The sequence below is a fragment of the Panthera onca genome, chromosome X (assembly GCF_046562875.1).
Source record: "Panthera onca isolate mPanOnc1 chromosome X, mPanOnc1 haplotype 2, whole genome shotgun sequence".
NCBI classification, from domain to species: domain Eukaryota; kingdom Metazoa; phylum Chordata; class Mammalia; order Carnivora; family Felidae; genus Panthera; species Panthera onca.
Genome location: NC_138357.1, coordinates 42,183,929 through 42,200,243, shown reverse-complemented (window position 1 = coordinate 42,200,243; position 16,315 = coordinate 42,183,929). Strand labels below are relative to the sequence as shown.

Genomic DNA, 16,315 nt, shown 5'->3' with positions numbered 1-16,315 from the left:
TCAGCACGGAGCCTGATGTGGGGCTCAACCCCACGAGCTGTGAAATCATGACCTGAGCTGAAGTCCGATGCTCAACCAACTGAGCCACCCAGGCACCCCAGGAACCATCCACTTCTGGACAGCCCTTGTCACTACTGCAACCATTAAGGATGTTGGAAAAGAATGTGGTTTGATGAGGAAGAAAATTCAAAAGAGAAGGAAAGGTAAAAAGAACAAATCACATTTTTCTACATTTGCTACATTCACTGAGCTTTTATGAGGAAGATAAGAAATCATCTTCAGTAGTGTACATCCAAATTGGGATGGCTTTCCCCAAAGATACATTGCAGTTTGGGCTCTGGGATGATTGTGTCTTCCCATCTTCTCCAGGAAGCTGCCTTGGTACTTACTTACTGCGTTTTAGTAGAAGCTAATCCCAAATTGACCCTTTTCTCACCCCCAAGAAAAATCCCTGTTGTAGCACACACCTGCCTCCCTTGAGCTGGCCAACATCTGGGAAAGGTTAAACCAGAGACACTGCTCCAAGGCAGAGTTCTTTGGCTCCACGACTTGGCATCTGGGTGTGCCCCACCCCATTTTTGTTTTTAATTGAAATGGCCTTGAGGCTTTGTTTTCAAAACAGCATACCGAGAGCCCCGTGTTTTTTGTACATTTCCTCCCAACTCCTTTCTTTGTACAAACTTGTTTTTGCTTTTAGTGCACCCTTTAATTCTGATCGGCTCATTTATTGCAATAAATAAAAATGTCCCTCAAATAATTCCTCACTGCGATGCCATACAAATCACTGACCTCATTCACCTTAGTGTGTAAGGAGCTGCCAAGGTACAAAGAGGTGAAGGTTGCCCTGAAAGGGATTTTTTTTTCCTTAAAGAGTTTAATAAAGGGGGGAAATGTTTATAAATTGTTTAGATCCTGAAAAGGAAAGTTGGAGAAGACCTTTTTCTGTGGCTGATTACAATAGTTAAATAGATTGGGGTGGCAGTGGGGGAAGGGAGGGGCCCACGGCGTGAATAAAATCATGTGGCTTCTGGAGATTTTATATTCTTCCTGTATGGGTAGAAAGAGCTTAGTCTAAGGAAGATTTTAAATTAGACAAAGAATTCTATCAGATTCCATTTACTGTGTGACCTTGGATAAGTCACCTCACCCGTCTGCGCTTTTATTTTTGTGCAAAGTGAGGAATAATATCCACTTCGAAAGACTTCTGTGAGAATTACGTGAAATGATCTGTATATGAAATAGCTTTCAAAGAGCTAATTTAATATCAGTTGCCGCTATTGCTGCTTCCCAGAATGGGCCGTTCTTTACTCCAAAATTCCAGAAACTTTGTTTTCTATAGTTTAATACCCTCGGCTGTAAAATGATGAGAAGAAGCAACATAATTATACCTGGGGCTCATTTATTTGAACAATAACAACAAAAAAAAACCGCTTTAAAGTTTAAGTAGGCAAAATACACTTAAGTGGTGGCGGGACGCGCTTTGAAAGCACCCGCACCCCGCCCTCACCCCCAGTGGATTGTGGGAATTGTAGTCCCCCACTCACATTGTTTGGGTACAGAAAAGCGAATAGGAAACTACAACTCCCAAGAGGCAAAGAAGCGGGACTATTTCCCAGTCGGGCGGTAGAGCTGTAGGAGGGAATTGGCAATCTTGCTGCCTACGTGGGAGAGAAGGGAGGGTTGGGGGAAGTGTGGAAAACGTGAACCCAAGCCGTGGCTTGGCCTGAGGGAGATTTGGTGGGAGGAGAAGTAGAGGGAAATAGACAGGTGGAGGGTGAGGGGAGGAAGGTATCTGGGTCGCCGTTGCCGGGCGGCACAAAGTTCGCGATGTGGCTGAAGCCTGAGGAAGTGCTCCTGAAAAATGCACTGAAGCTGTGGCTGATGGAAAGGTCCAACGACTACTTCGTGCTTCAGCGGCGTCGGGGCTACGGCGAGGAAGGCGGAGGGGGTCTCACAGGTAAGCTGTCGCCACCCCCCACCCAACTCGGGGCCGTGTTCGCGGGTACTTAAAAGGCGGTGAGGAAAACAGTTATTCGTCGCCACCCGCCGCGCGATTCTCGGCCCCGGGCGAAGGGGCTCGGGTTCTTCTCCTGCCACCACCTTTCCGTCGCCGCCCCTGAGTCCCGAAAATACCTCACTCGACTGGCCGCTGCGCTTCGGGTGGGAGGGGGAATGGAAGGAGGGCTCCTTTCCGAGTCGGTGGAATAATCTGAGGCAGAGGAGGGGTTCTTTATGAGACAGAGTACCTGCCCCGTAGCTTCCCCCGCGGGAGAGCCTGACGACGAGTGTTAGACCTCGACAGGTAGCGTTCAGGCTGGTGACAGGGGCCAGTTCGGCAGTTGTGGACTTAACTTTTTTCACGAAGCCCCCTCTTGATAATCACCATCCTGGTGGGGGAGCAAGTAAGAGTCGGGGGGGGGGGCAGGGAGGATGGTGAGGAGAAAGGGAGGAGCCCCAGTCACATCCTGAGGGAAAGGCTTCAAATGACAGTTTCGGAAGTGGCGGGGGGTGGGGAGGTCGGACTTGCGGGGGAGGGCTCAGAATCGCGGAACCCTCCCAATTTAGCATCTCTTTCTCTGCCACCCAGTTTTCAGTCCCTGGGATCTTATTTCAGAGTAACCGTCGTCGTAATTCGTTTCCCTCTAGATTGTGCGGCGGTGCCCCTTCTTTCAAAGCCACGATTGTAAGCCAACCTATGAAACCAGTGGAAGTTTTTAACTCTTGCCTCCGAATCCGTCCTGGCTTCAGTGATTTGATTTTGCAAATCCAGAACTGGCCCTAGGTCACGTGTTTAAAGCCTCCAGACAATTTGGAGACTTCTCGTCTGGGGCAGGGGCATTCAAACTTTTGGACACGGCTGGTAGGGGGACGCAGAGCTCTTTTTCGTGACCATTTGCAGTTTGGTATGGTGGCTTTGGAGTGGTGGACCAGACTTCCTTTAGGCAGCGTGATGTAGCGGGAAGAGGGGAGAGTAGGGAAATCTACATTTTAGCCCCATCCTCATCTCTTGTTGAATGGCATTCGACAGATACTTTGATTTGTTACACATAAACGCCTGCTGTGTGCCACATGGAATGCTAGTGTACGAAGACAGTTAAGATTCACTTTTCCACCTTTGAATTGCTCTTGATCTGGATACGGGGGAGAGGGTCGGGTTAGGGGGAAGTAACCAGTAACCCAGGCAAATTGGACTTATAACCAGTAACTAGTAAATCAGGAAAATTCTAATTAGAACCAAATAACTGAAAGGTTGTGTAAAGATTCACGGAGGAGATGGCATTGCTCTTCCTCTTCTAGGAAATGGTGTCTACCTCATAGAGTTGAGAGGATGAAATGAAAGGTAATTGGTGCCAAATCAGTGCATGTTGTTAAGGTGGTGACAGATATGTGCCTTTATTTCCTCTTTTTTCCCAAGCCATCCCCAAGCTGGAGAGAATTCTGAGGTTCTACAGGAGTTTTTTGTTTTTTGTTTTTTGTTTTTTTAATTTTGCAAGACCTGTTCATCTTATCTGGCTTCTAAAAAGTCCCCCTTGAAAATATGGCAACAAAAATTGCCTGGTTAAACTCACATTTGGTCATTTTCTGAGTTTTAAAAATTACAAGTGTTATTTTGCAAAGGAGCCTTTCCATTTAATAGATGCAACTATTTTCCAAATTAAATTTGAGAATCAATGTTCATAATTACCCAGTGACATTATTTACCCTCTTTAGTCCATTAAGAACAACTCAGAGTACATTTAAAACATCTTACAGCCCTGTGTTACAGCATATTTTGGTTCCCCATAACTTTTCTTGACCAGAATTTTTATGGTGTTCTTGTCCACATTTACCAAGGAGGTATATTTCACTTTGTACAACTGTGTTCCTGAAAAATAATAGGTAAATCAGATTCTTGAGAATCAAACCACTGTAATGGAGTATGAAAGAGTTTACTTGTTGCAAATTTCCTGTAAATAATCATTCCTTTTTTTCTGTGTTTAGTTTTTCATTTCACATGTTTTCTTAAAACATAGACCTATTGCACCAGTTTCTCTATTCCACTCACTCCCATGTACTCTTCAAAAGCCCATATCTCTAGAATAAGTGATTTGTCTGCAGAAATAAACCAAGATTTATACCACACGTGTATGTTGAGAATAGCCATAGGCCCATATTGTGGTCAATGTGTATGTCTGCATGATTATTTTACCTGTGGTATTGCCAAGATGCTTGAAATTTCCACGAGTGCTGCTACTTTATTACATGTAAATTGAGCAAAATGGATCAGAAAGGAGCAGAGGTGTTTTTAAGGTTTGTTTGGTTCGTTTTGGTCCAGAAGAAGCGTGTGCTGATTTTCATGACTGCTCAATTACTGTGTTTTTTTTTTTTTTTTTACTTAAAATTGTGAAGCCAAGAGCTCTGTTATGCTTTACACAAATCCACATTTGGATTACCTCTCACAGGAGTTTGGGTGCCAGCATAAACTTGCCTTTGTCTATTTTGCTTGCTGAAATCCAGTGTTATGTGCTACCCCTTTAAAAGATTCCTTTATACATTTTGTTTAATGAAGAAGAGATAATGACCATCTAGAAATGTTAATAGTTGTACTTTCTTTAAGATTTTATTTCTTTGCCATGTGATAATTGGCAATAACCACCAGCAATGTAATGACTTTAGCTGTGGACTTGGTAAAATTAGTTGACTCTATTATTTTTCCTAAAAATGGAATTGGGGCAACAGAGAACCCTAGGGTGGTTGTAACAGGAGATTAACTTGTAAGTTAGAATTCTGAGGTCCTTTTCTAAATTTCTGAAACCCATTTAGTGGACATCTAGTAGATTACTTATCATTTGCCTATTTTATCTTAGTTGTCCTGGTTCACAGTAAGGTAGAATATCTTGTGGAAATTTTCATTATATGTAAAGGTTATTTTATAGATAAAGTAATTTTCTTTCATTTAGTGAAGTAATTCACCCTTCTGGACTTTTGCAGTGACCTTACATTATCCCTTGATCTTCCTGGCTGATAAGGGTAATGACTTTTCTATAGCATCTAAATTTAGCACCTGTCTTTATGTAATTGAAAATAATTTATGCATATTTGGCTCATTAAGCACAAATCAACAATTTGCTTGGTAGTTGGGGTGCTGCATGAGTGGAGTTATGGGGCAACATTCTAGTGTGTCAGACTTAGGAAGATCTGCCAATCAGAAAGCTTTAATTCAGATCATTTGTTGAGAGTATTTGATTTTTGAATATTCCATATCTGCATAGTGTAAGCAGGTTCTTGTGTGTTAGAATAATCATCTCCTTCAGTAGACCTTGTTTTGGGGTTGTAGAATGAAACTAAAGAGTAAACTTATTAAAATGGAGAAGTTTTAAGACATTCTGTTTCCCTATCTCTCTCCTCTTTCATCTTGGCACCATTACCTTGAAATTAAACCATATGTATGAACTAGAACATAATAATATTTTAAATGAGCTTTCCATTTCAAAATGTTTTATGATATTTATATAAACTTAAATCATGGTGGAAATGATTTGTCATAATTAAACACATACATAATAAGGTAGCTTTTTAAAGAACTTGTTAGTGACTGTCTCTCAAAAATACAAGGCTTTCTCTCCTTTTTCCCCCACCCCCAACTCAAGTTGCCCAACTTTGAAAACATTCTCAATTAAGTTTTTCTTAGCAAAATATGCCTGCATTCCATGTTCACAAAGGAACTGATAAAATTTTTGGTCTCCCAAGTACCTTATTACTGGAACCAGAGTGTCTAAATGGTGACCATGACATTTCATTTCAGATAAATATCAAATCCCCACCCACACACATATTGTAAATTAATAAATATCATTTTGACTTAATAGAAAATCCCATAGAGCAACCCCTAGGGAAAACAACTGTGAGATCATAACCTGAGCCAAGATGAAGGGTCAGACACTTAACTGACTGAGCCACCCAGGCGCCCTTACAGTGTTATATTAGTTTTAATGTATAATATAGTGATTCAGCAGTTTTATACATCACCCAGTGATCATCACAATAAGTGTACTCTTAATCCCCTTTATCTGTTTCACTCACCCCCCGCCAACCCCGGGCAATCACCCATTTGTTCTATACATTTAAGAATTGTGGGGTTTTTTTGTTCATCTCTTTGTTAATTTGTTAATTTGTTTTATTTTTTAAATTCCACATATGAGTGGAATTATATGGTATTTGTCTTTCTCTGACTGGCTTATTCACTTAACATCAAACCCTCTAGATCCATCTATGTTGTTTTGAGTGAGAAAGGACAGTTTCATTGGAAGTCTTAAGATAGGAAGGATGATCATTGTCACCACTTTTTCTTGGTAGTAGTGGAAGGATTATTGACTGCATACCTATAAGCCTCAGAGTTTTTTTGTTTCTTTGTTTGTTTGTTTTTTAAGATACCTGTTAATAACACTACTCTCTCTTTTTTCCTTTCCCTTGCTTGCTGCTGGGGTCTTCCTTTCCTGAAACATAGACAGGAAACTTCTGCTACTCCACTTCAACTTAGGGGCATGAATCTTCAATTCTCATGGGAGGAGGGTTTTTTTTTTTTTTTTTGATTAAGGTATTGGAGATTTATTATATAAGTAGGAAACTAGTATTAATTGCTATCAAGCAGATTTCATTCTAATGAAAAAACAAGACTATAAAGTGATGACCCTGAACAACCTTCATTTTTCAAAACCTCCCACAAAGCTGACCTTTCTCATTCAAAGAGATCTTTAAAAGTAATTTTTTACTTGATTTTGCATGGGTCAGAATGTTCCAGGGAGGGAACAGAACACAATGTAATTTGCCCTCCCCAGAGGTTACCCTATGGGATTTTCTTTTTAATAAGTCAGCTACAAACCAGCATCCACAAATACATCAGTATACCACTGAGTCCAGTGATTCCACTTGCATTATTAACCCGACTTTGTTTGTCTTCCCTGATTTTTTAATATTTTTTTCTGCCGCTATTCAGCTCTAATTGTTTTATAAAGGCCTGGTTTCCTCATCTGTAAAATGGTAACAAAACTTATCTTCCCCACCTTATGTCATTGTTATGTGAGTCTCATGAGTTTTTGAAACTTGTGAGCAACGATATAAACGTCTGATATTCATTTATCTATTAATGAAGTACCATTTTCTGTACTTGAAGGCCAAAGGAGGACCTATATTTATACCATTTTCCCTAATAATTACTTTTCCCATGTTGTATATAGAAATTAATTTGGAGTAGTAACATTGAATATGTCCAATTTGCAATCATACTACTACAAAAGTAAAACACTGATAGTTATTCAAGAATATTGGTATGATAGTGATTATGCATTTATGATTTATAATCAGAATGGCATACAAGTATTAGAATAAAATATCACAACAGCATTTCATTTTGATCTATGATTGCCCAAAACCTGGAAGTTCTTCAACAACACTTCTACAGATATAAGCATCACTTATTGTCTTACTGAGTGGTATGGAAGAATACATTTAGTACTCTTTAGTCATCTTAGTTGTATTTTTCAAAACATGATACTTCAAGTAGAAATGATTCAGCTGGTAAAAACATGTTTCTAGTGGACAGTTGTGGAAGGACTATGGATGTAAGGTAAGCCAAAAATTAATAATAAATGGCACTATAATGTTTACCCTGTGGCAGTACAGCTATGGCATGGATTTTATATTACCTTTACGTTAGAAAATCTGCCCAGTTTTCCACCTTTTGCTGTTGCTGTATAAGCACAAAAGGTAAGAATAAATCCTGTATGTGATTGTACAGGATACATTCATTTAACAGATACTTACCAAGTGCTTTCTAAAAACCAAGCACTGTTTTAGGTGCTAGAGATAACAGCAAGTGAACAAAATAAAATCTTTATTCTCCTTGGGCTGACATTCTAGTTGGCAGAGGCAAATTCACAAATAAGACATTGCAGGTGGTGTTAAGCCATATGAAGAAAAATAAAGTAAGCTACAGTGATAGAGAGGGGAGGGGTTGGTGTTTTAGATAAATTTGGTCTGGGAAGGCTTCCTTAAGGTAACCTATGAGCAGGGACCAGAGGGACTAGAGCATATGAAGCCAAACAGATATTTGGAGACAGACCAAGTGTATATAATTCTTTCTAGGAGTTTTGCTGTGAAGGGAACCAGAAATGGGGTAGCAGTTAGCTACTGTCCTGGGTGGAAACAAATGGGGTGGTAGCTAGCTACTGTCCTGGGTGTTGGGTATACAATAGCGAATAAAACAAATAGTTCCTACCCTCACAGAGTTTATAACTTAGGATAAACAGATAATAAACAAGTAAGCAAACAAATATATAATTACTGAGGTAGTCAGCAATAATATCAGCCTAGTTTTGGTGACTTATAGTCATGAATGAGGGGTATTTGAAACCCTCAAAACAGTTTTCCAAGGCCAGATCTGGTGTAAAGTATGCGTATGAGATGCCCTGTTAAATGATACAAAGACTTCCTAAAAGCAGCAATTAATAACCATAGGTGGTGTTCTGGTGGCATAATTCCAGTGTGGCATCTGAGGAACATTTTGTCAAAAACCAGTTTGTATTGTTTTTTGAATTAAATCACCCATCTATGAGAACTAATAATATCTGGGATGTGGTTTGGTAGAGAGAAATAAGGAGGACATTTTCAGCAGGACAAATCATTTGATAGTGTAAAAGCAAAAGATGGTAGTCGTTGGGGACACAGCAAGTATTCCAGATTCATTTATCTGTGGTTGGAAATATGAGACTCAAGATATAATGCCCTTAGCAACTAGAAAAGGTTGTTGAAAAATAATGCCCTCGTCTCTAGAATAGGAAAACCTGAGATAGAAAATTAAAGGTACTTGAGAATTAAGTCTTTGTTGTTTTTTTATCTCCACTCTTCTTTCTACCCCAGTCTAAATGGTCTTTTTTCTTCCCTTACTCCATTATAAAGAAGTGAAGTTTTAAAACAAGGGATAATCACATTTGTTGATTTTTTATCATTGTATTAGTTGTCCTTTTGTTTTATACTAACCAAGATAATGGTCAGCTTCAAGTCTTCTAAATAATGTTTTTAAAGTGCTGTACTGTTTATGAGTTTATTCATTTACTGCCATGCTTACTTGTTACTTTGCATCTAGGAATTCAGATGTTGTATTGTCTTTAATTTTTTGAGGGCTACTCTTTTTTTGTATATTGATAAGTCTTAAAGTGTAAGAAAGTACTGTAAATAAAGATGGTAACACTTCTCACATTTCCCTATGTTTTAATCTTGAGAAATGTAGTTCCGTTTGATTGATAATTCATGCATTCTTTTTCCCCACATGACATTATAGTCTGTCGTTTGTGATATCAGTTACTTCCCTATACAAATTTCGAAATCCTTTAATGAACAAAGATTTTGGTTGAGAAAGGAAATGAGTGTTTACATATAACTAGTTTTCAAGTAAATGTCTTTAAAAGAATGCAGGGAGAGGGAAAATAGGACAAAGAAGAGTTACTTTTATTAATTTTCCAAAGCTCTTAGTATAAGGTTGGCAGCTTTCAAAATGCCAACTGTGGCTATTGGATTATTCTAAAATAAGCATTCACAGTCCCGTTTTAACGACTTAGATCTGGTAACAAAAGCAATAGAATCAAGAATACCCACAACCTCTACTGAAAACACTACTTTCTCCTATTTGAATGTATTTCCTACTAAGTGTGTTGGCAGTTTACTAGTTTGGTCATTAACATTTAATGAAATTGAGATTATAAAAAATTCAGTAAAGGAGTACTTGTTTGGCTTTGTAAACATGGCAATTTATGGCAAGATACAGAATCCACTATAAAGTTCTAGCAGTCATTTCTATGGCCAAAATTTATAACCAGACATTTTACTTAGAATGGAAATAAATCTTGCTTGTAATTAAGAAGTTCATTTAAATGACTCTTCTGCCACTAAAGCAACGTTGCCTTACACAGTGCCCTCAATCTAGTTTACAAGCAGAAAGAGACACTTGTCAAACTGAAGTGTACTAGATTAGTACATTGGTAATGAGTACTGTCTCCAAGCTGTGGCTGTTTTAATAGTGTCTCCAACATTCAGCCCTTGGCGGGGCGGGGGGGGGGGGTGTCCTACCTATTTGTCATTATCATTGACCTAATACAAAAGAGAAATGTATACCAAATTTGCAAGTGTCTAAAAATTGAAAGGGACAATTAATACCATAGGTCAGTTATCTCAACATTGGCTGTGTGTTATATTTAACCAAGAACCTTTTAAAATAAACTAAATGAGGGGCGCCTGGGTGGCTCAGTTGGTGGAGCATCCGACTTTGGCCCAGGTCATGATATCACAGCTCGTGGGTTAGAGCCCCACGTCAGGCTCTGTGCTGACAGCTCGGAGCCTGGAGCCTGCTTCGGATTCTGTGCCTCCCTCTCTCTCTGCCCCTAACTCACTCGCATTCTGTCTCTGTCTCTCTCAAAAATAAATAAACATTAAAAACAAAAATTTAAAAAAAACTAAATGACTCCAGGAAGGGATAAATGACAGAAGATTGACGAAATGTTCATAATTATTGAAATTAAGTGATAGGCACATAGAAATGTCAATATATTATTTTCTCTATTTTTGTACATTTGACAATTTTTATGATCTAAAGTTAAGGGGAAAAATAGAGTACCCAGGCCATATCTCAGATAAATTGAATTAGAATCTCTTGGCTTTAGTAGTTTCAAAACTTGAGCTTGAGTAGTTTCAAATACTCCTCCAAATGAATCCAGTTCGAAGTTTTTGTTGAGAATCATGGTCATAGAAAATAAAAATCAAGATTCGGAAGGATCTGGACAAGTTAGAATGCTCAGTTGACATTAGTGGGATAAAATTTAACATGGATAAATGTAAACTGCATTTAGGTTATTTTTTTAAAAATCACCTGTACAGAACAGAGACTATCTAGGTTGGTGCTTATATTTGTAAAAAAGATCAAAGTAGATTAGTTGGTCACAAGCTTAATATAATAAGATGAAGTGGCTTAAAAAGCTAATATGATCTTAGACTGCATTAATAGAACCATGGAGCCCACAGTATAAGAAACCTGAATTTGTTCAGACCATATCTGGCATTCAGGTTTGAATGGCACATTTTATAAGAAACTTTGAGAAATAGGTATGTTAAGAGAATGGTAGAAGAAAAAATAAGAGGCCCAGACAATCTCATAAAACAAACAATGGAAAGAACTAGGAATATTTTAAGCTAGGAGAAGAATAAGCAAGGGGAGACAAGATAGTTATGATATCTGAAGACCCATCGTGTTGAATAAAGTATATGTTTCGCATTGCCCCAAATGCTACAGGGAAATAGCATTTATTTATCCTGAGAAGGACCTTCCTTTTTCCTTTTTAAAAGTGTGTAAGAAGTAGCCTTATTTTTTTTATCTGAAAGGTTATTCATTGTAAAAGTTTCCAAAAATACATACAGGTATAAAGTAAAATAATGATCACCCATCATCCTGCTGCCCAGAGATAACTACTATAAACTAGGATGACCTAGCTTATTTGTGGGGCCCAGTGCAAAATGAAAATTCAGAGCTCTTTGTTCAAAAATGAAGAATTTCAAGACAGTGACAGCACAGCATTTAACTAAGCAGGAGCCCTTTTGAGCATGGGGCCCTATGGACATGTCACAAGCCCATAAAGCTAGTCCTGACTGTAACATTTGGATATATAAATCCTTTCATAGTTTAGAAAGGACTTTGCAGTTAATTTTTTTTTGACACTTATTTTTTGAGAGAGACAGAGTGTGAGTGGGGGAGGGGCAGAGAGAGGAGACACAGAATCCGAAGCAGGCTCCAGGCTCTGAGCTGTCAGCACAGAGCCTGATGCAGGGCTCAAACTCACAGACCATGAGATCATGACCTGAGCCAAAGTCAGATGCCTAACCAACTGAGCCACCCAGGCGCCCCAAGCCTAACTTTTTTTTAAAACCAGTTTGCTCTTTCTACCATTGTTTTTTTTTTAGCATGGTATTTTTTTATTTGTTTATTTTGAGAGAGAGAGAGAGAGAGAAAGACAGAGAGGAGGGGAGGGGCAGAGGAAGAGAGAATCCCAAGCAGACTCTATGCTGTCAACACAGAGCCTGCTCTGGGACTCAGTCTGGGACTGAGATCATGGCCTGAGCCGAAATCGAGATTTGGACGCTCAACCAACTGAGCCACCCAGGTGTCCCTCTCCTATTCTTCTAATACTACTTTTTCTAGTGTGTGTAAACAAGGAAATAGAATTTCACCTAGTTTTATTTAAAATGTGGTAAGTGATGAATCATGAAAATCTACTCCTGAAGCCAAGAGCATGCTGTATACACTATATACACTGTATTCAGCTAACGTGGCAATAAATTGTATTTTTAAAAAAATTTTTTTTAATGTTTATTTATTTTTGAGACAGAGAGAGACAGAGCATGAATGGGGGAGGGGCAGAGAGAGAGGGAGACACAGAATCAGAAGCAGGCTCCAGGCTCTGAGCCATCAGCCCAGAGCCTGACGTGGGGCTCGAACTCACGAACCGTGAGATCGTGACCTGAGCTGAAGTCAGACGCTCAACCGACTGAGCCACCCAGGCGCCCCTAAATTGTATTTTTTAAAAATGTGGTAAAAGCAAAATAAATGATTTCCTCACAAATTTGAAAATAATTTTTTGAAATTTTTAGAATTTAAATTCTTAGAAGGCAAATCTAGCAGCTAAACCAGCTGTTTATATTTTTATTTTTTTTGTTTTATTTTATATTTGAGACAGAGACAGAGTGAGCAGGGGAGGTGCAGAGAGAAGGAATCTGAAGCAAGCTCCAGGCTCTGAACTGTTAGCACAGAGCCCTATGTGGGGCTTGAACTCAGGAGCAGTGAGATCATGACCTGAGCCAAAGTCAGACACTTAATCGACTGAGCCACCCAGGCACCCCAAACCAATGCTTTTTAATATATGCTTTTATTTAAACTTATAATACCTTTATTTTGACAATTTTGTCACATTGTTATTTGTATATTTATATACATAGAGATTCATATACTTGACTTTGTTTTTCAGCCTGAAGATATTTACCTCTTGTGGTTCTTTTACTTCACTCTTTTACCTTTCTTTTGAATATCTTTACTTTCTGGTCTTCAACCTGAGAACATTCTCCTTTGTTCCATTTCCTTAATAATTTCAATCGTATTGCTCTGAAGAGGCTATCTACAATGTTTAGCTCCTACTTTTTTTTCTTTATCCTTGATCTCTTAGCCAAATCTAATTTCTCACAGTCCCATTTTCAGGCTGAAAGTGATAGAATTATTTATTTCTTTTATCTACAAACCCTTCAGGAATTTTATCATTATTAGGTGAAATACAGTAATTTCCTCTGTCTCTCCTCATTCCCATTCTCTCTTCCCCAGTACCCCCTCTTTCAAAATATTTGTCTGTATTTTCTTATTTCTACTTCTTAAGTCTTCAATTCATACCAGATTTTTTGATATCAGATGACTTTTCTCTCTATAATCTGTACCTGTTGCCATTGCCAAAATCTTTCTTGATAATTTGCCCCCACTATCAAATAGTTTACCCTCTGTCAGATTAATTGATATGCTGTATTTGTGACCCCTATTTTTACTTTTTATTGATTCTTACATTCATTCTCTTACCCTTTCCTTTCAGCTGAGCAGATGTCTAGCTCTTTATTCTATCTCCTAATCTTCTAATTTACCTCCCTCAATGCTTATAATAAATGACTTCCTACCACACATCTGCCAGCCTACCTATATTCTCATTCAAAGCTTGCTTGAAATCTTAACTCCTTTTAAGTGGGTAAAGATAGGAAAATAGCAAAAAGCCTATTTTACAATTGATTTAAATTTTTCCCCAAAAATCTGTATGCTAAATTAAAGAGAACTGCTTATAAAACAACACCAACACTCAACCAATCAAAGCTTCCAGAAAAGGAAGGTAGTTTTAGCTATTTTAGCCATCCTTACTAAAATTTTGCTCCTGTTGTGCCTAGCAATATGTTAAAAGGGCGAATACAAACCCAGAAGTAGAAGACATGATTATTGTCCTCAAAGAACTAATAATCTAGGTTAGGAGACTAGGTTAATATATATGAAGCATTTAGAAAGTAGCTATAATAACTAGCCTAATAATCAAAATGCTGGTTGTGTTGTATAGACTTTAAGCATTATAAGTAATCAGGGGAAAGAGAACACATTATTGCTTGGAGCTGCCAGTCAAGATTTTATATGGGAAGTAGGTCTTGAAAAAAAATGTAGAATTTGGATTAGCTGGACTGAGCTAGAAGACTTGTATTAGCATGTATAGGTAAAAAGAGAACTGCTTAACAAAGATTCTAACAAATCAGTTGATTGTTAAAGAGAGCATCAAACTTTGTTCTAGGGAGGAGTAGGAGATATAATCAGTTAATTAAATTGGAACTAATTGATCAAAAACCTTGAATTCCAAATTGAGGAATTAAGAATTATTAAAGAAGGGGGCACTTGGATGACTCAGTCAGTTGAGCGTCTGACTGTTGATTTCAGCTCAGGTCATGATCCCAGGGTCATGGGATTGAGCCCCTGATCAAGCTCTACACTGAGTGTGGAGCCTACTTAAGATTCTCTCTCTTCCTCTGTCCCTCTCCCCCACTTGCTCTCCCTCTATCTCTAAAATTAAAAAAAAAATTAAGAATTGGTAAAAAGAAAATTCCCTTCCTATACATTTTAGTCAGTCAAAGTTTTATCTTGTTTAAATATCCAAGATTTTCTTCTATAAATAGTATTTGCTAACATCGAATGTTTTGCTATGTACTAAGCATTGTTCTAATTTTTATATGTAATACTAATTCATTTCATCTTTACAACAACCTTTTGTGGTAGGTCCATTTTAACCCCTTTATTTTACAAATGAGGATGAAAAGTTAACTATAACTGGTTCAGTTTGGCACAAGTGATAGAACCAGTATTCAAACTCAGGAAATCTCTGGTACCAGAATCTACATTCTTATCTGCTGTATGCATAATCTTATGGAGGACATAAGTGCTATAAATATATAGTGAGATTTGGACAATGAAACAGACTTATTTTTTTATTGGAAGATAATTTTCTCCAGTACTACTCACATTGGAGCACAATAGTCTCTTTGTCCTGAGTATATTTTTTCTTTAAGCAAAATCTTCACAAGGAAACTTTGGGCTAGAAATTTTAAAAAAGATTAATCCATTGGTTGTTTGTCAGATGAAGTGATAATTAGTTTTATGTATTGTAAAATCTTTATTTCAACAATCTCTTTATTACAACAGGGCTTTTGGTTGGGACTCTTGATTCAGTCTTAGACTCTACTGCTAAAGTTGCTCCATTTCGCATCCTACACCAGACACCTGATTCTCAGGTTTACCTGTCAATTGCATGTGGTGAGTACAGTTTTTAAAACATAAAATTCAAACAAATAAGGGTACTAAAAATTAAATATTTTCATTTATTTATACTCCCCAGTTTTGATTTAGAAATGAGTTAAATGTGCAACTCTATATTGAGACAAGAGCAAGATTATAGATTATTACGGTTTTTAAAAAATCTATTAGTGTGGGGGACCTGAAGCATGTGTTCCAGCAAATTTTGGTCAGTGCTCCTACTACATGATTCCTTTCTTCAACTTACATCTGCTTCACTGAACTGCTGAGAAGATGAGAACTTCCCATGAAATACTTCGTTTTTTCTCTGATAACTCAGATTAAGGGAATCAAGTGCAAAATTAAAAATTGTCCCCAAAGAGAGTATAAGCCCCCCAAATTGAAACATTTTTATTTACACACCTACTTTCTCACAAAAGGGGTGTCTTACAGGTAATGCTACATGTTCATTCATGCCGAGATAGTTCAAATGCCTCAAAATATATATATTGTAGATAGAAAATGAATTAGGATATCCTTCCTAACAAAACAACTCAAGATTTTTGTAAAAACCCACACTGATAGTTTACTTCTTTTATTATGCCTTTATGATGTTGGTTTAAATTAAAATCCCAGATTTCCGGCCTATTAATATTGAAAGACTGCCTTTTTCTTTCTTTTGTTTCCTCCCTCTCTTCTCAAGTAGATACACTTTTTAAAAAGTATGGGGAAAAAAATAGTTACAAACAGAGAGAGAGGGAAGCAAACCATAAGAGACTCTTAAATACAGAGAGCAAACTAAGGGCTGATGGGGGATGGGGCGGGAGAGAGGGGAAATGAGTGATGGGCATTGAGGAGGGCATTTGTTGGGATGAGCACTGGGTGTTGTATGTAAGCGGTGAATCACAGGAATCTACCCCCAAAACCAAGAGCACACTG

The 16,315-nt window shown here is 38.0% G+C and overlaps 1 protein-coding gene across 3 annotated transcripts in view; it reads left to right on the top strand.

Annotated features, from left to right (window-relative positions):
* The first annotated feature begins 1,615 nt into the window (after nucleotides 1-1,615).
* TBC1D8B (TBC1 domain family member 8B) overlaps nucleotides 1,616-16,315 on the top strand; it is a 61,155-nt gene continuing 46,455 nt past the window's right edge. For all 3 annotated transcript variants that reach the window (XM_081793671.1, XM_081793670.1, XM_081793669.1), the window contains exons 1-2: nucleotides 1,616-1,957; nucleotides 15,287-15,397. In XM_081793671.1, coding sequence (XP_081649797.1) covers nucleotides 1,828-1,957; nucleotides 15,287-15,397 — 241 coding nt within the window. In that variant the 5' untranslated portion in view covers nucleotides 1,616-1,827. The remainder of the gene's footprint in view (nucleotides 1,958-15,286; nucleotides 15,398-16,315) is intronic.